General features: G+C 31.8%; 3 protein-coding genes across 9 annotated transcripts in view; 1 reads left to right on the top strand and 2 right to left on the bottom strand.

Moving 5' to 3' along the window:
- Positions 1–394: 394 nt before the first annotated feature.
- On the bottom strand, positions 395–4,486 carry oaf (BRICHOS-like domain-containing protein out at first). The gene is made up of 4 exons (XM_031990316.2): positions 4,217–4,486; positions 3,917–4,030; positions 3,532–3,850; positions 395–3,393 (listed from the first exon to the last, which is right to left on the bottom strand). The coding sequence occupies exons 1-4, from the start codon at positions 4,310–4,312 to the stop codon at positions 3,083–3,085; spliced, it is 840 nt and encodes a 279-aa protein (XP_031846176.1). The 5' UTR covers positions 4,313–4,486; the 3' UTR covers positions 395–3,082.
- A 581-nt stretch (positions 4,487–5,067) lies between these two features.
- Positions 5,068–10,142, bottom strand: LOC116432874 (uncharacterized). Of its 7 annotated transcripts, none has more exons than XM_076366056.1 (6): positions 9,559–10,142; positions 6,684–6,841; positions 5,880–6,117; positions 5,579–5,800; positions 5,356–5,450; positions 5,068–5,275 (listed from the first exon to the last, which is right to left on the bottom strand). In XM_076366056.1, the coding sequence occupies exons 4-6, from the start codon at positions 5,783–5,785 to the stop codon at positions 5,149–5,151; spliced, it is 429 nt and encodes a 142-aa protein (XP_076222171.1). In that variant the 5' UTR covers positions 5,786–5,800; positions 5,880–6,117; positions 6,684–6,841; positions 9,559–10,142; the 3' UTR covers positions 5,068–5,148. The 7 variants fall into 7 exon arrangements, with proteins under 7 accessions (XP_076222171.1, XP_076222173.1, XP_076222172.1 ...); XM_076366058.1 differs by having other exon boundaries at positions 5,579–6,117; positions 9,559–9,804; positions 9,940–10,142; XM_076366057.1 differs by having other exon boundaries at positions 5,579–6,117; positions 9,940–10,142.
- A 10-nt stretch (positions 10,143–10,152) lies between these two features.
- Syt1 (synaptotagmin 1) overlaps positions 10,153–23,015 on the top strand; it is a 31,034-nt gene continuing 18,171 nt past the window's right edge. Inside the window, exon 1 of the mRNA XM_031990324.2 lies at positions 10,153–10,415. The gene's annotated coding sequence lies outside the window, so the exon portion shown is untranslated. The remainder of the gene's footprint in view (positions 10,416–23,015) is intronic.

Below are 23,015 nucleotides of genomic sequence, written 5' to 3'. Positions count from 1 at the left end.
ATTTAAAGTAATAATTGTAAAGCATTATAAAATAATTCTAAAGAAAGGACCGTACTATTTTATTAATTTTCAGCAGTGTAACTTTGTTTGCTAAGACATCAAAATCTTATTAATAAAAAATGAAACAATTTTTATTTTTCATTTCACCAGCAACAGGAAAAGATTGTCTTCGAACAAGGAATGATCACCCCAATTTGAAATATTCAATTGGTCAATTCGAAATTTTTCGAAGCGTTACTATATATTTAAGTTCGTAAGTTTTAAATATTATAGTGAACCGTTTTGGACCGTGTGAAAGACAGTGATTCGCGCTTTAAATCTGTTATTTAAAGATACGATAAGGACGTTTAAGAAGGTGTATGATAAATATGATCAAACATCCATATTATTTATTAATTCTTTTTATTAAATATATATATATATAAAAAATATGTGTATAAATTACAATGTTATGTGTAAAGCTGAAATCATACTCGGTGTGTTACATCGAATTCTTATTCTGTGTGTCGATAGAAAACATTTAGACGCTACAACGCATCCCCACTCTTTTCCTTATTGTACAATCACATTCACTACCCGAAAACGAAATTTCTCCCAACCCGGTTTTTAATGTTACCATGGTAAATCAGTACGTTCATTTTTTTGTTTCACAAAAGATTAACAATGAATGAGTAAGTCCTTTAAACAGGAACAATTGTTTGAAATATTTCCCTCGCATTGGACCATCTTAAAATTAGTAACTATACCCTCATTATTCATGTATGTTTCTCTTACAATTTAAACATGCATATTAATAACACATAATTTAACGAAGTACTAATGACAGTATCTTAACATTTTGCAATTAATCTACAATTCACCCAGTGACTATACGTGTATATAACTTGATTATATATATATATATACAAATTTATATTGCTGTTTACAAATGTAATTCGTTCCAGTCCACGTACAAATTGCTCCATCGAATAATCACTACGGCTTATTTTCATATGTATTTAACAAAATTCGTGACGAACGACGTGTCGCTTATGTTCTCCTAACAAATACAGCTTCTAAGCGATACCTAAAACTACCATCGACTTTGTAGCATTATCATCTGCCCTTTACATTTCAGTGGTACAAACTTTGTAGATATTTGATTAAAAGAGTAAGTATATGCAATTATTTCTTTTACATTCGAAATTTCTTTAGATACGATTTGCGTTTATAAGGAAGCGCGAAGACTGTGTCTTGTGTGTATGTATATAATCTAAGTTTATTGTTAAATTGGACAGATATTGCAGTCTTGTTTATAGCGATTTGCTATGAGATGTGTATTCTCATTCCTCTCTTTTAAATACAAAGCAATTTTTTCTGTATAAACAGTAAACACAAGCTCTACACAAATTGATAGTATCACTCACATGAATGATATTGCAATTTTTATGATACACACTGTACACAACTTAATTTTTAACAGGAGTTTTTATATACAGATCTAATTTAGGTATGTGCTTCCTGTATTTGAATTATCATTGAATCATGAAAGTATTGGAATGTTCGTAATTTAACACTTTTAGTTAATAAGATATGTAAATTAAATGCAATAGTGTAATATATTCTAAATCTACAGTGAGACTCATTAGAATTGTATTAGCAAAGTTTGAATAAATTGAATATATGTTTTGTAAGGAAAGAAATATTTCTGAAAAGTGAAATTGTACACATTATTACTCAAACAATCTGAAAACAAAAAATAACTTACTGTTTAAATATTTTTGTAGCCTTTTCTCTGTATTTGCATAAAATATGTTGTAAGTGGTATAGTATTCAAACTTTGTTAATATAATTCTGATATCGTTATCTACAATTACTAAAGTTCAAATACTTTCATGTTCAAACTCTATAGTACAATTAATATCCTGCACCATATAGAACTGAAACTTACACGAATCAGTGGCAGCTTTATATGTCATATATAAAATTCTTTACATACACGCATAATGCATTGTAGCATCAGACGTGGGTAAATTAGATACAGAGGGTTTTATAATACCCTGAATGGATTATTTGTAACTCGTGCTGTTCTCACTGTTAACTCATTTTTAACCAACAGCTGTAAACGAGAATAGAAGGCAATCGTTTTCAAACTCGTGAAAAGATTTTTAAACGATTGCACGTTATTTGTATGAAATTCTTATTTTTTAACAAAGTACGTGGATACCTATATTTCACTAAACAACCATATGTGCCTATTCATAAGAATATATGTAATGTATACTATTTTTAATACACATTGTGCACATAGTGAACTACCTTAAGAATAATTATATTCCCCATAAATATATTAAATGACAAGTTGGGAATGTAATAGAATGAAGAGTCAAATTGGAATTTATATATTATAAGATATGATATTTAAGTCTTTTAAAATGCAGTATCTTTTCTTCAAAATTTGTTTGTATTACTTACACCCTCCTTTCATAGAGTATATAAATTATTATTCTAGTGTGTTGCAAATATTGCTGTTACAAATCTATCCATTCAGTCAAATTTCTAAGTATGAGAATGCATCTAAAACTTCTTAAATGTTGATTTTAAATTATACAATCTAACCTAATTTAGTTTCTTTAAAGTATAAGATGGAGAAAATAATATATTATTAAATAATGAAAGATATTTAGCTATATCAAAGTTTAAATAACAGTTTTAGAAATATTCCTGTAATAAGTGAATCTGTATGTTCCTTTAAAAATGAGCATTATGAAAAGTGCACACTATATAAAATAATTTATACATTTATATCTAATTAAGTTAAAGGTTTCATAATTTAGCTAATTCAACAAACGTACATAGAAAATAGAAATACATTTTTAAAGAACTCTTTAATTTTATAAACATAAGAACGATAAATGTTTAATAAATTCGATATAATAAAAGTGAAATTAGAAAAGATATTAATGAAAATGTATTATATGTAGTTCTTTTTGGTGTAAAAATGTCAATTTACATTCCAAAGGATACCCAAACCTCTCCATATTTAAAACAATGTTATAATTCTTTATAAAACAAAACTTAATGCCTACAATGTTCTTATATGTCATTCATCCCACAAACAATTCTGTTTCATTTTGGAATAATATGAGAATATAAAACATTTTTTACAAGTTTTGATACCACATTTATATGGAGTAGCTGCTTTTTTACCATCGCTCTTTCCTTTACAAAATTTCAAACCACATGGATACCACCCAATGCATAATTCTAATGAACAAGTGCAAGGAGCCCACATATTTGATGTGTCTGCACATCTTGTTATAAATAATGGCTTCGAGTCATTTGTACCTTGCTGCATTAAAGAATTTGTGCTAACATTGTATACAGCTGCCATAAGTGAAAGTTCTGATGATCCTAATGGATAATGAATGATATTGTATATATAATTACTTTAAAAACCTTTTGTACGAATTACTTTTTTGATATTAAAATGTTAGTTTACTTGTAAGTATATTAAATTATATATTAATTATACTTTTTAAATTTACTTACCAGGTCGTTGAATCCATTGTTTTATGTCTTCATTTCTGGTATAAGCAGATCCTGCTGCTTCTCCACAAAGAGTAGCAATGTGTTTAGAAATATCTTTTGATTCAGAAACATCCAAAAATAAGTCCATGGTATAGTTTACATGGCCCTTATCCTCTTCCGCTACACGAACAGTCCCTGGATTTTTTTGTCGCAATTTAGACATAGCATCAGAAGATATAAAATCCACTTTGAAAAAATGATTTACAAAACATAAAACTTGATACTGATTTTGACCTCGTTCTTCTTCACCAAGAACCAAGGCTTTTATAATTTGTACTTCCTATGGAAAAATTTTGAATTATATGACTGCAAATATGTAATAATACAACATTCATTTTCAAATTACATTTTTAAAATCAATAAGCTGTGTCACCAAAGTGCCATCCGAGCACTGAAATTCTAAAGTAATTACATCTTCAGTCACATTTGATGAAATTGTCTCTAACAGAATATCACCACCCTGTGAATTAAAAATTTTATCATTACTGAAAAGTTCATTATTACTTTTACTATTTTTGAGGTTAACATAAACTATTTTAACACTAAACTATTTCGAATTTAACCTGTGGAAGAGAGTCTTATTAATAATTCTAATCTCTGTTAAGTGATGACATAATTAAATTTACAAGAATTAATCAAATCATACCTGATTTTTTACGTTTATGAGCAAGTGAGTTGTACAAACACCGTACAAATATTGTAGTAAGAAGTAAATTGTGACTAATTCGTTGAGTTTCTTCATTGTTGCATACTGTAACTGCGTCTGTTGCAGTTTCGAGTGTGATTACACTAACTGTGAAAAATCGACATTGAATTGAAAGATAAATACTTCAGATATAACCTATGCGTAAGAATTGCCTACTCCATTCAAATCATCACGATCGGAGCACATTATATATCCGCTGCGTGAAAACGTAGAGTATATATTTATGTAGTTTTAGTTTAGTAGAGTATATGTTTACTATATAGAATAATAAACAAATGATTTAAAACTGAAACATAAATATCAATACCTACATATTTTTAATTTATTTTTATATTACAAAAATATATACCCGTATATCATAATAAAAGAGAATATATAATAAAACATAAAAGTACGAATAAAATTTATTTTATAAAATAATGAAATTATTGGGAATACATCTGACAATAAGTATGCAACATTGTTTGAAAAGTAAATTGGATATTATATAATATTATACAAAATTCATGCGTAGTATAATCCAGATTTGTGGAAACCAATTAAACCTAATACTTCATACTTAGAAACGATAAGTTTCGTGTCCGAGAAAAAATATCTTCATTGAAATTGTTTAGTTTATATAAAATAAAAACAAATAAGAAATTAATGAAAGCTATGAATGTTAATAAATTAAAGTGTAAGATTAAATATATTTATTTAATTTGTTTTTGTCATATAATTGAACAATGTATACAGTTATTTTCTTAACTTTATTAAATTATATTTATCTTAAGTTTTCTTTTCCTAATTCATTTTTATTTTATTATTACTGTATAGTCATTAAAAACACATGTGAATATGATTTAAAGTTTTCAGTTTCTCGCTTTGATATTTTATTCTATTTTTAAACTTTTTCCATTTTCTTTTGACATCGGTGTACCGGAACTTTCCCTCGTATAGATTCCTTCCGTTAAGGGTGATGTTTTAGAAGATAAACAAGATTCAGTATCGTCTTTGCTACTGTATAAAGTAAATATAATTCGATACAATAATTTTTTCGCTATATATTATTTTGCGTATATTTTTCGAATGATACTTACAGAGTTTTTGATCGTAACGCATATAACAGCGGTGGAGTTTTAGGTCTTTTAACGGGTTTTAAATCATACGTTTTTAAGTGGGCATAAAGGGGAATCTAAAAATAATGTTTTCTGATGAATTATTTCACAAGTAAAAGTTAAGCGTTACTGTATATAGACGAATCTTGCAGTTACATAGTTGCATAGTATTATTTATCAAATTACTGATTAGTGAATTACTTACATAGGGTAACGACGTATCGAGAATTATGGGTTCAATATATTTTTTGGGTATATCAGGAATTTTGTAAAAATTAGCTTGAATCGCTGCTTCTAAGTTTCTCCCATAAGAATGCATCGATGATTTTTCGTTTCCCGATATATTTGTATCCGGATCATTTAGATCTTTTGATTGTAGATTTTCCTCGCAGATTATTTCCGTATTTTCCATTTAATTGGGCAGTTTCTATTAACGAATTGAGCAACAAAATCTTAAGGTGCAACCAGGCCGAACTACTTTCGCAAAAATAAAGCTGGGGACCCACTTAAAGTCGAGCACTACCCTTTAGATAATGATTCGAGGGTGCTCATCAGCGTTACTGCCGCCAAAGTGTTCACGAACTGAAGTTCCAGGAGTCGATATTTGGTCGATAAGCAGCACCCTGTTCAGTGGGGAACACCATGGCGTTGTTTCTGATCTTTTCTTCTACTAGTTTGTTTGTTGGCTATTTGTTTCCTGCTAATTTTCTAATTTTTTGTAATTCCAATTTGTTGATACAACTTCTGTAATGTAAAAATCTATACTAAATTACCAATTTGCGATCTGTAATGAACTTCTTTATTATTTATAAAATAGTATCAATAATAAATTGCTATTACAGAAAACCTATATTTTGAGGATTTTGTGCATAAATTTTGATCGTAATTTAATAAACCAATCGCATATTGTAGATATAGTTTAAAATGTAAATTTAATCTTAATATTCCAAGCTTTTTCTACTTTGTTTGGATAAAAATGATTTTTATGCAGTTATAGGCAAATACATACTATTGCAATGTATTGTTTAGTAGTTCTTTGCTTTTATGATATTGAAAATATTTTAGATCTTTAAATATTAGGTGTAAATTTTTGTTTAAAATCTTTTAGGCTCCTAATTGTGATAAATATAGTGCAAAAATGTCCAACAGTAAAATCGAAAAATGTCAGTGACTTATGAAAAGAGTAATTTACGTAAGAATGAAGTCAATCGTAAACGATAGAGGTATTTAATATAACATTTAGTAATATATCCTAACATGTGGTTCATAAATCGTTTGTATGGTAAAAACAATTTGAGATTAAAGCTTACAGATGCCAAGGTTCAGGCTTGAAAGAAGGTTCCTTTGGTATTTGCAAGTTGAGAGGCAAATTGCTTTATTGGTTTCACGCGCGTACCATCACAGGCGAAGTTCTCCATAACAAAATACTCGCAAGCCGGGAAAATCCCAAATATCGTATGCTCATCACCTTGTCAAAATGTCAGCGATAAGGGAGTTTTTCCACCGCTAAATAAGGTGGTGCCGCAGGAAGAAACTGCACCCTTGTGTCTTTGGAAAGATAATGCCTCCCCAAAGACACAGTATAAATACCGCGATAAAAATTCTTGTAACTATCAGTCGAGAATAATCAAGATTTCCACACGTTATGGATAAGACTACATAAAAGTCTGGAAACAACTTATATTGTACTGTTGAATTGTGTTAATTTTTTTAACATAAAGTTTTATAAACTTAAAATATTTACACTTTTATAAATTAAAACTTTTATAAACTAAATATTTACGTAAACTTAAACACTAATTTTCTTGGTAACGTAATGAACGAACTGAGAATTTTGTTGGATATATGAGATATAAGAAAAATACTAGAGTAATCGTTATAAAGAAGTTTTACTGGATTTTATTGGATAATCAAAGTGTTGAATGAAGATTTTGATACTGTAAGGCTAGCGGAATCATTTTACCGTAACTCATCGCATCACGGTAACTTGTCGAAAGAAACTGAAACACCAAGTTGTCGTACGTTTTCGTGTTTTCAAGTTTTACTTTTGATGGAGTTCAATGTCATATGTTTATAAACATGTTATCAAGAAGCAGTTTACTTGTCATTGGCTTTCTGAAGCAATCTATCGCGATATCAATAACTTGATGAAACAACTAGTCTGGACAACAGGAGAGTTCGAATAATTGGAGTTTGCGCAGCTATATCTCGGGAAGTTATTGGAACAGCATAACAATCCGTCACTAAACGCTGTGCTCAATCATCGTTAAGGAACACCAATTGGAACATTCAATCTTTAAATGAATTAAATTTGAAAAAAGTGATGTAATTTTTAAGTAACATTACCTTTCCATTTCATTTTATTTAAAAAATGCGTTTGTTAATAAATTCTTTTATTAAGACAACAAGAGTTTTCAAAAATAATCAAATAAGCAATGAGTGTGTTGCTAATTGATAACATTATGTATTTAAGGCTTAAATCCATTAAAATCAATTAAAATCAATTACAAATTTTTAGGCGTTAATATTGATTTACGATCAATAAATTCAAAAGCAAAAAACTGCACAGTTTTAAATAATTTTAATAGTTCTAAACAATTTTCTTTTACGTTACATGTTGCTGAATCTTAGTGAATTTAATCAATCAAAAAGTAATGTAGTTCACAAAATCAATTACATTTTAGTCTATTTATTTCATAATAGGGGTTCTTAATGTGGCAGTGCAATCTAAAAAAGTGGATTTTTATGTAAAAATAAATTGAAAATGTAGAGTAATATTTGCTTGTACAGAATGTTATTTTCAAATAAATCGATGTTGAAGAATTATCTGTTGCACGTGTATGCACGGATATGGTAAGTAGAAATGATAAATCATATTCAGACACGTTAGCTAACCTCTATTGAATAGCATCCGTGCTTGGCCGAAATTTACATTGAATTTTCTCAAATAGAAAGTGAATTACGAGCAAATTTTATTCTAGATTTTTTTTTATTTTTTCGTGCACATTCAATCCCTCTTTTCAGAGTGTACTACCGGTTCAGTGGCATTCTATATTTATTACACGTGGGTTCATCGTGATGTTATTCTGTGCACACAATAGAAGTTTTTAAATGTGTTATAAAATACAAGAAAACTGACACATTTTTGCAATTTCTGCTTTTGAAAAGCTATAATTAGTTAATAACGAATTAGAGGTTAAATTTTGTATAAGAGTGCGTCATTTATAATGTATAATACTATTTTGAATGACTCTTTATTTAATAAATATTGGATCAAGTATTATTTGAGGCAGCAAATCATAAAATAATATAAGCTTTTAAAATAATTTCCAAATTAATAATATTTCACTCGAAAGGTATTGAAAATACTGCAGCTTCATTTAAAAATATTTGTGACCATTGCCGATCAATTGATTCTGCACCCACGAAAAAGGAACTGGAACAACGAAAATATAGAACGATATACTGTGTTACACCCGGATTTTTCCTTAAATGAAAATCGAATTTACTTGATCGAAAATGTTTCATTTTGTATTACAGAGTACTGAAACAAAAATATTTTATTTGCTGTAATGTTGCATACTTTAAGGTAGCATTTCATTTCTATCATATAGCGTTTAATATTAACACAAGAACTGTTGAGCAATTAGGGTTACTCATTTATAATTTTTTTATAAAAACTGAAAATGTGCATTTCTTGTGATTCGAAAAAATTTATATTGCCATGTCTCTACGAGTATTTACACAATTAATTTTACATAACTTCAAGAAGACTCTGTTATAATTTTAATATCTGTAAAATAAAAATTCTGAAATGGGTCATTTTGATCTGTTTGATAGTTCTAATTTTAACATATTCAGCAACAGGAAGTCTCCTGATATTCTGTAACTTTTTTAGTAATTTTTATATATTGTATATACTTTTATACGTTTTTCATGCCACACAAAAATATATTTTCTCACGAAAATTGGCACCCGTAAGTTAAAAATTGCCATCAATTTGTATAGGCGGCACTGAACGTGTTAACCCTTCAACGCACAAGTTTCCCCTGTGCATATGTATATTATTCACGATATTCAAGTCAACCAACAAACTTATTCCCATTTAATTGTCAAAATAAAATCGCTACCGTTCGATTCCTTGTAACAATAGCTTTTCATTCATATAAAGAAAGTAACCCATACCATCGAACTCGAACAAGTTCGATACTGTTTTCCTGAATCCGAGATGTCCGGGATGTGTTCTAGGTTTGATCGTTCACACTATACTACCAAATGGGTCAAACCGACCTATTCCCAAATTCTACTTTCGCAATGACCAATTATTTATATAAAAACTTCTCAGAGAAGTCATCAAAGAAATGGATTTAATAGCATGCAAACTGAATGATAAGTCAATCGATATCTCAATGGACACATTCAGAAGAGTTCCTACAGAAGAATTTGAAAAAGTCAATTCAGCTGGTCGGTAGTCCTAGCGTTAAGGGGTTGAATGCCATTCGAGCCGTTCCTTCGACAAATTTCGCCAGTTTCTGACTGAGATCGCTCGGAGATCGGGATACGTACGTCAAAGGGGTGAGTTCCGTTAAACGTCCGCGGTCGAGTGTGACGTCGGGCACGATGGTGATCTCCGGCGTCCGTGGTGCCGGCGCCGGGGCGCACGCGTCGGCCATCGCATCGGACGAACGGGGGCGGACGGCGCAGAGCGTCGGCTCCGTCGAAACGGCGGAAAACGTAACGTGTTTTATCGATTTCGTCGGATCGGCCATGTTCGTGGCTTCGCCAGCGGTCAGGCGCACTCGTGTCCCACCTCGAGAGACCGTGCCACCGATAGATTTTCCACCGTCTACGTCGTCGTCGATGTCGCAGGGCGTATAACGATGCGCTTGTAAAACGCGACGTCCGTGTTTCCCTACCTCACCAAGAGATAATTACATCTGTTTTCGCATCGACTGGGTTCGCCTAACTCCACCGCGGCGAGGAACCAGCCAGGAGAGGAGAGCAACCCCCGTTTCGCAGCTAGCAGCCGACCGACAATCGCCGTGAGTAACGTTTTCCTCGACGTTGTAACCCATTCAGCCCTTGAAACCAACCCCTAACTTTGTTTCTCTTTTCCCAACTTCGTGCAATCTTCTCCTTGGTTTCGCGTATAGCAAAATAAACCGAGATTCTGAGGGTTCGGTTCGTTTCGTTTCCCGTGGCCGCCAAGGAATTCCAACGTTCGGAGCTTCTACGGTTTCCTAAGCTCCCTTAAGAACGCTGATTCTTCGTTATTCCTGCATCGTTTATATCTATGCTGCCGTTACACATTCGCGGCTTTGGCGAACGATCGAGTGCTAGCTCTTTAACCTGCTTCATCTTGTGGTCTTGAATGTTTAGCGAGACATTTTGTTGCTTAATTTGATGAAGCTGTATCTGTTCTGCTACTAATTTCGTGTAATCTCGTAGCCTTTCAAGTATCCCTGAATCGGGATGAAATGTTGCTTCTTTTATAGTCTCAGCGTGTGATCGTCTACATAAGCCAAACTCCAATGATAGCCTTGTTTTTTCTGTAAATGGTTCACTGGAGAATCGTTCGTTGCCTCTCGGCGACATTTCCTAGCGTGCAGCCAGGAAACATTCTCCCTCTTTTGCCGTTGACATCTACGTTCATTCAGGCGCACATTAGTCGGAACTGCCCTGGACTTCACGGGTCGTCACTCGTTGAAAACGTTCTTTTTCCCGTTCAGTAACGGTGAGGATTCGTCAACAGTTCTTCTTTGTGGCGGGCATCGTTTCAGCTTTCTTTTTTTTATTCCGTTCGAGTCAGTTGACCGGACTCATTGTTTCAAAATGTTGATCCTCCGTTTCGCTATGATTTTTGTTTCACCTAACCGATAGAAACTATTTCCTGCGTATCTCTCAAAACGCGTGCGAGCCGATCGATCCTTTCCCGGCATTCTCAGCGTGAAGTATTATCTTTCCAATTTTCTCCGGTGTTCGCGGTAACGCTGTGTCTCGATTACCAAGCTTGGATCTTTTTCTAAATGACTCGACTTTCTTAAACAGACATTAACGGACTCGCGAATTTTTTTTTCGCCGAGCCAGCCCTCTTTGTTGTCTCTGGACCGAATCACTGGCACGCTTTTTCGCTGTAAGTGTTCCTAGGGTAATCAGCAAAGACGAAGCTGCTGCTTATAGTTTGTCTACCAGGAATGTAGAGTGGAAATACTTTTATCTAAATACTGTTATCGTACAAATTTTTAAGAAGTCAGGCAATTTGACTTTTCTTCCGCGATTCATCCATGTGAATATGTCGTGTAATCTCGGTTGTTGTTTATAATGACTTTACGTCTTCTAAGAATATTATCCATTAATCTGTCAACATATTCTTCTGGTGGAGATCGAATTTTATGTTTTATATGTACGTTTTAATACGTTTTCAATGAAATTTAATTATGAAAGCTAGTTCAGTGATACTTTGATATCATTTGTTTGTCTTTCATTTTGTATGGAAATGGCTTCGATATTTCAATGTTTCGTTCAGTTGATTTTTGTCCCTTTCCTATCAATTTTTATCATTTATAGATAGTGCTAAGATCTTAAATCCTTGCTTGGAAATACATCTGTGAACAGACACTTGTACAAGTTTCATAGTCAGCGAAGCATAATTAATAATAGCAACTGTTATTATAATCTCATCAGTAATTAACTCAATATTTTTTGTATTCCCAAGGAGTTCTTGTTTCATTATATATTTATATACTTATTTCATTTACATCGTTTCTTTATTATGCTTTGAAATTTAATATTGTGAGAAGACAAACATATAAGAATGTCCTCACATTGTAAACATGTACTTCTTCTTAGACGTGAAACGTGTTTAATATAACAACAGCGAGGGTTTATCATAATCATATTCTCCATCAGTTTATACCCCTCATCTCTTGTTTTTCGCGTCGCACCACGTTCTAAAAGGTTATCGACGGTTATGGTCCCTTTTATATCGCTTCACTCAATTTGCTTATGAACGTTTTTTTTTTGGCCTTTCCATCCACTTTGCAGCAGCTCCGATCGACATTTTTCGTCCTTTTGTACGAGTAGACTGCTCTAAAACGTGCTGTATACATAGTGTTCGTACTCGAAAAAGTCTTCAAACAGTTTCATTGTGCAGGAAGAAAAATTACTGTAATTTTATTTACAGTGCATAGGAAGGGAATGGTTTAGCTACCCGATTTTCGAAAACTTGTATGGTATCAGTATCCAGGTAAACATTATCGTAGATGGACTTATTAACCTGTTAACTGTGGAATTTAGTTTGAACAATCTCTCGTTTTCCGCAGAATAAAATTTAAAAAATGAAGTGTGTGCTCGTCAAACGTAGGACGAATGTATCTATGGTACATTTTATTGAAAAATAAAATACACGTTTATCTGAAAAAAATGAAGAATTCGTCGTTGAAAGAATTAGTACCATTTCAAGCTTTAAAATTACGTGTATACTCGTGAAACGCAGTTAACTGGTTAAATGAGCTGTAGCAAATGAAAACTGGCGTGTGCAAACCGAACTCTCAGCAACTTGTGCCGTCCACCATGATACTTAATATTTCTGTGTTCAACTTCGTTTATGATCTCCTCGGTAGCTTCTGGCGCCGCTGAATTTAATTCTTTGTTTATTGACATCGAAGCTTCTGTGCTGTTTCACTTTTGACGCTGCATTGAGTCATATTTTCAAGTTGATTCCTATGTCCGATGATGTCTATTGTTTTCATAAACGTTTAATCTTTCAGTTGACGATTTCAATCCATTGTTGTCTTATCTGTGACAGTAAAATGTGTTTAAACGTCCGGAATTTTAGTTTCAACCTCTAGGAGAAAAAAGTGATGGTTTATTAGCGTTTAAAGAATATTTCGCGTAAACGTTTCTGTTGGTCTTCTTAATTTTTATGGTTATCCCTGGTATTACTGTTGTTATTGCATTCTACCATTTGTTTATTGTTCATTTATTTTCTAATTTAAATCTCGCTGTGAAAGTGATATTTTGAGGACTAACAATTCGTCACAATTGTATATTCATAATTGACATCAATTTCATGTGTTCGATGTAAAAGAATGGGCTTTTGGTATTTTATAGACATTTGTTCTTTTCTTAGTTAATATTAGACAGATTTTGAAAAGTTAACGATGTTTCTTCCATTTATTTCTAAGATTATATTAATAAACTGAGAACTTGACTATTATTATGAATACGTATATTAAAATCAATAAAATATATGATTATAATACTTATAACTAAAAGTTTTGTTTCCATTAATGTATCTCTAATAATTGGAAAGTCTGTTTCATTATTCTATGTCTCTTTATTATTAATTTTAATCATTAAATAGTTAATTATTTAATTAATTATAAAATAAGTTGAATAATATTTATTATTAAATCGATAATGTACATAAAATGTCACAATCTCTCTCCTTTAATATTTAAAGTTTAACAGGTATATATAAATTTTTCTGACTGACTATAAGTGATCTGATAATATTAATTCATTATTACATTAAGTCGGATATAAATATATCTGACACTAACCATTTATATCTTGCCTAATAATCTGTTGAATCAATTTTGTTTCTAATGATTCGAATTATCACAAAATATTGTCTCTAATTAAACCAATAAGAAATATGGCCATTTATTAGCTTAAATACAATGTATACCACGAAAAGAAAGAGAAGAAAGAGTTACGAGGAGAAGTTTATATACCTATAAGCTGTTTATCATTTTAAAGTTCGTGTTAAAAGAGATAATACAAGCACAAAAGGAATGTGCAATGTAAGTAAAGTCACTGTAGACACAGTGCCTAAGGCATAAGACAATTTCCAGGCCTACAGAAACAGAATTAACGAAAAATTTTGTAGGCATTACGCCGAAGAACAAAATTTCGAAATAAATTAGATTGATGAGTTCGCAAACTCCATGAGTAATTTGTAATCAGTTTTTAAGGAATAAGGAGAAATAATTATTTACGTGTACATAACGTAATTCAACTAATGTCTGGTAAAAATTCCAAAATATGAAAGTCAATAATATTTATGTAATTATATAATATATTAATATTATTTTATATGTTCTGATGTGATTAGTATTAATAATGTTCTAATTAGAACCTACAAAAATCTTAATGTGGCTTTCAGTACAGGGACTTGTGTAAGTAGAGTATTAAGAACAGAAATTGACGAATGCAACGAAGGGTTCATTTATTCGAAGAGCTTTGAGTACTTCGGACAGTCATCTTGTCGAAAATAGCCTAGACGATATCGAGGACAGACGAGTGTTCGTTATCTGTGAAAATCGAAGGAAAGGTTGAAATAAATTAGTTACATCTACAATATATTTTATATTCCAATTGATATTTAAATAAGTTAGTTATGCCGATAATATATTGTATACCTCAATTAATAGTTCAGCAAAACTTCGGTAAAAATTTAATTTTAAAAATGCTTTTCCGCTTAAAATTAAGTGTAACATAATTAGTGTTAATTAATGTTGCGTGTTGTGGGAATTCGCCTCTTGACACCTTTGCCACTCGTAATTTACAACTATATTGAAATTATCGTCGCATATTGTTTCACATGAGTTGCTGAAACTGCTTAAACTGCTGAGATCTAGGAGCAGCAATTGAATCGATTAGCAAGAGGTCTCGGTTACACACTTAATTATAGGTCAGGTTAGTTAGATTTAGTACCACGATTAACACATTTCCATTCTATGTACTTTTTCTCTATACACGTCTTTTATATATTTCAAAATGGAACAAACGTAGCGGAAAACGTGTTAGGAAATTTCTCACTTGTAACCCTTTCTCAATCGAATTTTTAAATGTATTTATTCTATTTATAGCAATTGACATATTTTTTTTATTAAATGTATAAATTTCATTTTGCTTGTTATTATAAACATTCATATTTATTTATTTTCCTTGTAGTATGCATTATATAATACGTAGATTTAACTTATAATAAATTTATCTGTTTATTTGAAGCTGTAACCCCTTAAATATTGGGTATTTAAAATTGGGTAAAATAGTGGGTAGGTAAAAACACCGTTAACACGTCAGGCCTGACACCGTTGTTCACGCCGGAATATAAAATGTGAAGTTATTTTTACATGCACTGGATGAACAAATGACTAAAAACAATGGCACAAAATTATAAATTAATTATATCTAAATATATCATCAACTAAATAAAGTACCTATTTCATAATAATTCATAACAACTTTCATAGAGCAAAAAAACAGAAAATTGTACACTTTTTACATAAACAAATGCAGTAAAGTTACATTAATCTATTATCTATTTGCATAGATATTTATATATTTATATTTGTATATATTTATATTTATATTTGATGCACCATTAAATTCCTAATACATCTCTAAAATAGGTAAATATTAGCATGAACTAAAAGAACTCGAAACTTACCATGGACTTATGTGTGAGTTTCACTTGCTGCAAGTGGAAATGATAGGAAGTACGGTATCTATCAAACATTATTTTTAAATGTGCTATAGCACATTATAGTAACAACTGTCCCGAATATGCGTTATGAAGTATTTTGGTTACGGAGGAATATAAGAATAGTGGGTAGCTATAGACGTGGAGACCGAGAATTTATGGTTAATATTATTGGACCAGCATCTATATGTGTGCGGTTGTATCGATTCAAGCTTCGACTAGACACTTGTCCACGATTATACAACGTACTCAAGCTAAGGCCAGATTCTATTCAAGTGCAGTGGCGATTGAAGACAATGGTTTCCACAATTTAATTCAGAAGAATCTAATAAAATTTCACAATGAGTGCAATTATCTGGTAATTCAATGCTTGGGCATCGTCTTTTTATTGTAACGTTATAATACCTTCACATTAATGTATACCAATTTGTTTAAACCCAATTTTACAATAATCATGATAGTCCAAGAAACTATTTTATTTTGGCAAAATGAAATTATTTTTACAAGAATTCAAAATTATATTACAACAAATAAGAGAAATTACTTCCAAAATTATATTTACATGCTGTTGTAAGCAATGTAACGGTATAGAAAATATTTCTCATTTCAAATAATATTTTACTCGACCGGTAAATACAGGGGAACTGTTTCCTAACCACCATAAATCGCATAGTGTCAAAACGCCGACCATTGAAGTTTTACAGTAGCCTTCAATTACAGATGTAATAATACGGAACGTCAGTTTCACCTTGTTTGTAGGAGAGCCGGCCACTTTACGGATGAAGTGAGAAAGTGTATACGATTTTCATGATTAAAGAGTGCTCCTCTCTCATAGATATTACCATGGATCTGTATGTTCAGTTGTTTAAAGATGACAGATCGGGGACACATATTCGAAACGATTTCGAATTTCTAAGCGAATCTGTGTCGCTTTCATCAATTCGAGCCAAACACATAACTGCTCGTATCTGAGTTACATAACGCCAGGGAACTTTTTACATTTCGTTTCACCCTTACATTTTGTACGGGTGCTATGGAAAAGGTCAAGATTGCAGACATAAATGTTTACACAGTTTGATATATATCTTTGACCTATATAACTCATATTCATAAGTTACCTTTGTTACTTCGTTGGAATTCTCTGCAATGAATGCGTTCAAGAGTAATTATTTGAATGTATTTTTACTTAATTATTTTACTTAATTGAAACTGTAATTTTATAGATAAATATAACTTTTAAAAGACAATCGAATTTCCGGACGATAAAAGTAAACCTGCACTCTCGTATACAAGGGGGAGCATGCCTTGATTTATGATAGGTTGATCCCTAATTTTTTCAGTCAGCTGTCTCTGCCTTATTTATCTGCATGTTACTATGTTTTCCTCTAATAATCGCCACTACGGAATTAGTTTCATCAATCACGAAATTTTCTTCCCCTAATGAAACATAATCGGGAACCAATTGCAGAAAAATTTGAGCTTCTCCAAAAATATAGTAATTATTACATATCTTTAAAATTTCAAGTGTGTTTGTATTCCAATTTGGTATACCTATAAAAATGTTCTATTTGTAGTATTATAATTGGATATTTGTCCAAAAAAATAATAAATGTTAGTTTTAAATTTTATCATCATATTTTTAAATAGTATATCTAATTATACAGTTAGTATATATACAATATATAGAATTGGTATATTCTTAACAGTATAAAGATTGAAAGTGATAGAACTGCTTTATTATAAAATATTTGTGCTTTTTTGTTTAGATCTACAAAAAGTATATTACTTTACCATATAAAAAAATATAATATTTTTCATTTTTAGCACAATTTTCAAATTATTCTTATAATATAAACTTTTTATGCAGATAGTTGAACAACTTTCTAAATGGGTAACTCATGAGAAAATTTGATTTTTCGAGTTTCGTTTGGCTTTGAAACTTCCATTCAAATTTATGGGGCATCCCAAAAGTAACCTACATTGATGAAAAGCAATTGGTTATCGAAGAAACACGGTAGAAGTAAATGTGTAGTTATAAATTATGTAATTACACTTCAGTTTAATTCATTAATGCTTAATTAATTAAAATGTCATTGGAATATTCGGGATAAATTCACAGGAAGTATAACAATAAATCTATCATATTATTACGTATATTTCATTACATATTTATTTCTAACAACATAATAACCATATAATTATGTCCTTTTATACAAATTACAATCTCACTAAGAAAGAAATATTTTGGAACATTTTTAAAATAATTTCAGTTCGATTTATGTACATAAATATCAACTTAATTTTAACAGTTCAATTTGCATTTAATAAATGTTCAAAATAGTCTTTAAAAATAATATTTTATTTGTGAGATAATGAAAATAGTGCTGGTTCATTTGAAATATTTCTGCTAAATTAATGCGACGCCTATGAAAGAATATCTAAGCAATGCTTTCGAACGGTGTATCTTGTTACAAACGAACAGTGGTGCTTATACTAAAAATAAATACACTTTATCAAATGTTATACTCGTTTGCACTGTACCATTTCTTTTTTTTCATTTAAATCTATCGCTCATAAATATTTTTTATACGCATCTGAAACACAGGATTAAAATGTATTATTTTATAACTTCAGATAATACTTGAAGTATTTTGTCGTTAAATTTCACCCTGTTCTAATCACTGCCGCTGTCGTATGACTAGAGCTATTTAAAAATTGTCAAATGGATGCAACCTTAATGAAATAAACTAGTTATCAAATATGAAATGCACAAACCGCCTATGAGAAGGTAGCTTTTACGCTGAGAGGTAATATTGAATTATATGAGATAACGATCGCCCAGGGAAGTGCGTTTAAGTCGGCTCTGGATTCTGGAGTGGCTCGTTTTATCAGCGCCGACATCGATTTTTTAACTAATTATAAGTTAAACCTATCCGGCCGAGTGGGAGCTTGTCTCGATAGATGAAATTGCTGAAAGAAACCATGTCGACGGGGTTGAGCATTGTTCTATTATTTAATCATTTCCGATAGGAAGAATAAGAAAAAAATCGCTTCAACTGAATTACTAATAGTTAAAGAATTTGTAATTACGCTTCCGAAAACGAAATTCTTGTAGTGTTTAACCACTTTTCGTGTACTTTATGTTCGAAGGTTTTGTAAGCGTGAGGTTGTAATTACATTACAGTTTCGGACGTTATAGAAGTACTCCCTTACAATTTGTCGGTACGTGGAACACTTTACGTTTTCTCCTTGAAATTTGTTTCGCGAACATTTCGCATACTTCAACTATAAAATGAAATATTATACTTTCTCAATGAGCTTATTCATTTTAATGATTTATACGTCATTCTTGGAGATCATTTTTTCGAGTTGAAGTTATTTTCATTCGCATTATATAATTATTATTAAATTGGATTATTTAGTTTAATGTTAATTGTGATATTGCAAAGTATTTGAAATTACAGAAATGATAAGTATTAAAAGTCTTCCAAATATAAGTGACATTTACAAAGTAATTGATTTATTATGTGAAGTATTAATTTATATTCAATTTTTATACTCACATGAATTTAACACACTTTTGAATTTCAAATATTAACAATAATTAACACTGAAAATACTTATACATATAAATACACGAAAAATTTGTAAAATCAAATTAATTCTTCATATGAAGTTTGATGTCTTAATTACATAACATGTCTGAACAGTCTCAGGAATTTATACAAGAATTTCCTTTTTACTATGGGGAATTGAAATAATTCAGTGCCTGTTGTTGCACATGTCTCCACACGTGAACTCCGTAGTGTCAGAGGTTTAAGCAAATATCTACTTTTATCTCGACCTGGTTAGAATACACATACTCACTGTTGAAAAAATTCCTCTGTATCGATCTACCCCTGTATCAACTTACCCTAGTCCACTCTAGACATTGCAGTGTTGGTCTTCCGCTCTTTCATCGGTCCTTCTTTAGCCAACCAATTATTTCTGTGCTCTAATACATTTCTAAATTAATGCGAGACTCGTCAGCCTTTTTGCAGCAATCGATTTTCTATCGTAAGCCCGTAGCGTTTTGTTTTCGAAGAAAAAATTTATCCGATGCCTTCGTAATCATATTGAATGACATTATATATTTAATAGCTTCTTTTAAATTTTAAGTAAAAGTTTAAATTAAATTCTTTGCAAATAAAAGTCATAAATAAACTTGTGGCAGTTGTTACAAATATTTAACTGAAATATAGAGATGATTCTGTTGATAATGTGACAATTAAAAACTGATTTTCGTACCTCAAAAAAGATAACCTTGATCACTACAACGATTGGACATTGTATTAAAATGATAATTAGAATGGAACAAATTAGTGGTATAATTTAAACAAGAAACTCGCGTAAAATAAGTGCCTCGTAAATGAATGGACGGGTATACTATAAACACATTAACATCAAGAAAAATATAACTCAAAAAAAAGCACTACGAGCGTAGGGTAAGTCGCACGGAGATGGTGTACTTTTTTATAAAGAACTGTTACGTCGTAAGTATCATTAATACCTAACAAAAAGAATATATATTTATTAAAATAAATACATATAAAAACAATAGTTAACACTAGGTTTACAGACGTTTGTTATGCAGCCTGTTCTACTGTTCCTAGAAAAATTGATATTCGTTTATTCAGAACTCGAAAATCGGAGATTGAAAGATAAACAATTAAGATATATACTCGTGCAATTGATTCAATTAAAATCGAGTTAATCATTTGCCAAATAATTTTTATAAAATTGAATATGCGTAAAATTGACGCGTTCCGTATACCTACTGTTAAAATAGTCTCTGTGCAAGATTCAGTACATCACTAAAAACAATTGAAAACAGACATTTGACAATTTAAATGAGATCGGGCTATTTCATCCGGAATTGCCCTATAGTGCAACTGAATAAATCGCAGTTGCTCCCATTTCAGCTGACCAATTCTTTTTCTCTGGTCTGCGGAATTGGACACGGTTCCAAATCAGCGTGTGTTACGATGGCCAGTCCCGAGCCCTAAGTGTTGTCATCTTCACGCACCACTTCTTCCGCTTGAAACATCCACGATTGTCTCCTATATGATGCCTACGGCACCCTCGGTCCTTTTCGGACGATTCTACCTCTAGTTTGTCCTCAATGTTCTTTTTTCTGTTTGACATCCGGCCTATTTAGATTGATTCCTTCTACGCAACTCGTGTTACGGTTCAGCGATTCCTTAGAGGTAGTGCGGACTAAGCACATCAATTTAAATAGTTGACTTTATTTCAACACCTTTACAGCTGGCGTAGGTTATAATGTAAATTACATTTACCGCCTTGAAGACAACCGTTGGCTAAAATTAACTCTGACATTTTAAACTGAAAATAAAAAAGTGACTGTTTTACCGATAATTGGTAGCAGCAGTTATATTTTGTGACACCGCCGAGATATAGGATATATGGATGTACATACCTGGTTATGTAATGTAAATTTTTGTCCCACGGCTGGGGGTTTACATGAACCCCTTACACTTCCTGTGTCACTTACAACGCTACCAACAGAATTCAAGTAAATATCGACATATAAATAAGAAACGTGTTCTTTTTGATTTTTTGTCTCGATATTACATTTCTCTATTTACTCGTAATATCTTATAGACATTTATTAAAATACTAAACATAATTCAAAATTTCAAAGTACAACGCAATATGAATACTGAAAATATGCATAATTTACTTGCATACCATAATCGGGAAAGTTCTTACCGTTTTTCGAACAATTTATTTCTACAGCGCGTTACTGGCATGATCCCAGCCGGCCTGTGGCTCAAAAGTGAAGAGGAGTAAGGTGATCGTGTCAATAACGCACTGTATATTTGGAAAAACCAGAACTGCTGTTTCATAGAAATGTTGAAAATTATTTTTCATGAAATATTCAGTCACTAATCTGTAAAGTACATACTTCGTAACGTGAATAAATATCATCTAACAATTTTCCTTGCTTTCGAACTAGAAAAGTTCACGATTTTCCGTTTATTTTAATTATACGCCATAATAGTAAACACACTAAACAGTACAGAAGTTAAATAACTCTCTCCATCATCTACGAAAAACGCGAATAGTGTCTAATACATTTACCTGCAGATGATTCTATATTTCACATTTGAATTGCAAAATAATCGCAGCCAATTAGCCTAACATAATCCCTCACAGGAAATATTCTACTCGGGATAATGCCAGTTGCCCAGGTCTCATCACGTGAAGGTTGCTGCGAGTGGAGATCCCGGGAGGTGGATGGAAATTGAAGTCCACCGACCACCCTTTCTAATTCTAAGTCTTATGTTTAACGCACTTATTACTATCGCACTTAATAATACTCCCACGGCGGCTATTTTCTTTCTTGAGCCTGAAATAAAGTTTCCCACGGCGGACGATCTATGTCTTCTTTCGCATGTTTAATTCTAACTTAGTTTACTTAACGAATAACTTAAACTATACAATCATCGCAGTAGAAAAGGGGTGAATTAAAGAAGAAGTCCTTGATTCGAGTATAAGACGAATCAGAGAAGAAGTCTCTGATTCAACAAGAGCAAAACGGAGGATACAATATACTGAGCAATTATTGGGCCAAGAAGCGAAGGGGGCGAATCAAGAAAGAAGTTCTTTCTTGATTCGACAATGAGAGAAATCAAAGAAGAAATCTCTGATTGAAAAGGGCAAAATGAGGGTGATGCGAAGCAAACCTCGCTCAAACTAGTCAGAATACAGTGCGAAGTTACGATGTTCCCTCATCTACGAATCAGAGAATGACCTATTGCCAGTGCCAGGAACCCGTTAACTTCCCTATGCCCTGCCCTCAGAGAGGAGCGCGGACATTTTACGAAGAAGTAGGACCCTAGAAAAGTCTCCCGTCGCAGACTGTGGTGGTGCGAACACTACCGCCCCCCAGTGTGCCCATCGTAATCTTTCGAGTTGGTCACATCGATTTACGAAGAGGCTAGAACTGCGTGATCTGACATACGGCCCGATTCATTTGCATACAAGGCTGAGTGAACCGGAGTAAATGGAGAAACAGGCATAATGTGTGAATTAAACTAAAGAATAATTACTCGGCATATTTATACGTGGATCATACAATTTCATAACC

This window comes from Nomia melanderi, chromosome 3 (genome assembly GCF_051020985.1).
Source record: "Nomia melanderi isolate GNS246 chromosome 3, iyNomMela1, whole genome shotgun sequence".
In the NCBI taxonomy this organism is placed as follows: Eukaryota; Metazoa; Arthropoda; class Insecta; order Hymenoptera; family Halictidae; genus Nomia; species Nomia melanderi.
The sequence above is the reverse complement of the archived record's forward strand: the minus strand, read 5'-3'. Positions and strand labels throughout refer to the sequence as shown.

What these genes read in the sequence shown, in the direction of transcription:
- oaf (XM_031990316.2), bottom strand. Translation starts at nt 4,312, where the DNA reads ATGAAGAAACTCAACGAATTAGTCACAATTTACTTCTTACTACAATAT. An exon ending in AGCTTATTGATTTTAAAAAT is followed by an intron (nt 3,851 to 3,916) that starts GTAATTTGAAAA and finishes ATTTTTCCATAG; the next exon opens with GAAGTACAAATTATAAAAGC. An exon ending in ACAATGGATTCAACGACCTG is followed by an intron (nt 3,394 to 3,531) that starts GTAAGTAAATTT and finishes ATTATCCATTAG; the next exon opens with GATCATCAGAACTTTCACTT.
- LOC116432874 (XM_076366056.1), bottom strand. Translation starts at nt 5,785, where the DNA reads ATGGAAAATACGGAAATAATCTGCGAGGAAAATCTACAATCAAAAGAT. An exon ending in TCGATACGTCGTTACCCTAT is followed by an intron (nt 5,451 to 5,578) that starts GTAAGTAATTCA and finishes CATTATTTTTAG; the next exon opens with ATTCCCCTTTATGCCCACTT. An exon ending in GCGTTACGATCAAAAACTCT is followed by an intron (nt 5,276 to 5,355) that starts GTAAGTATCATT and finishes TACTTTATACAG; the next exon opens with TAGCAAAGACGATACTGAAT.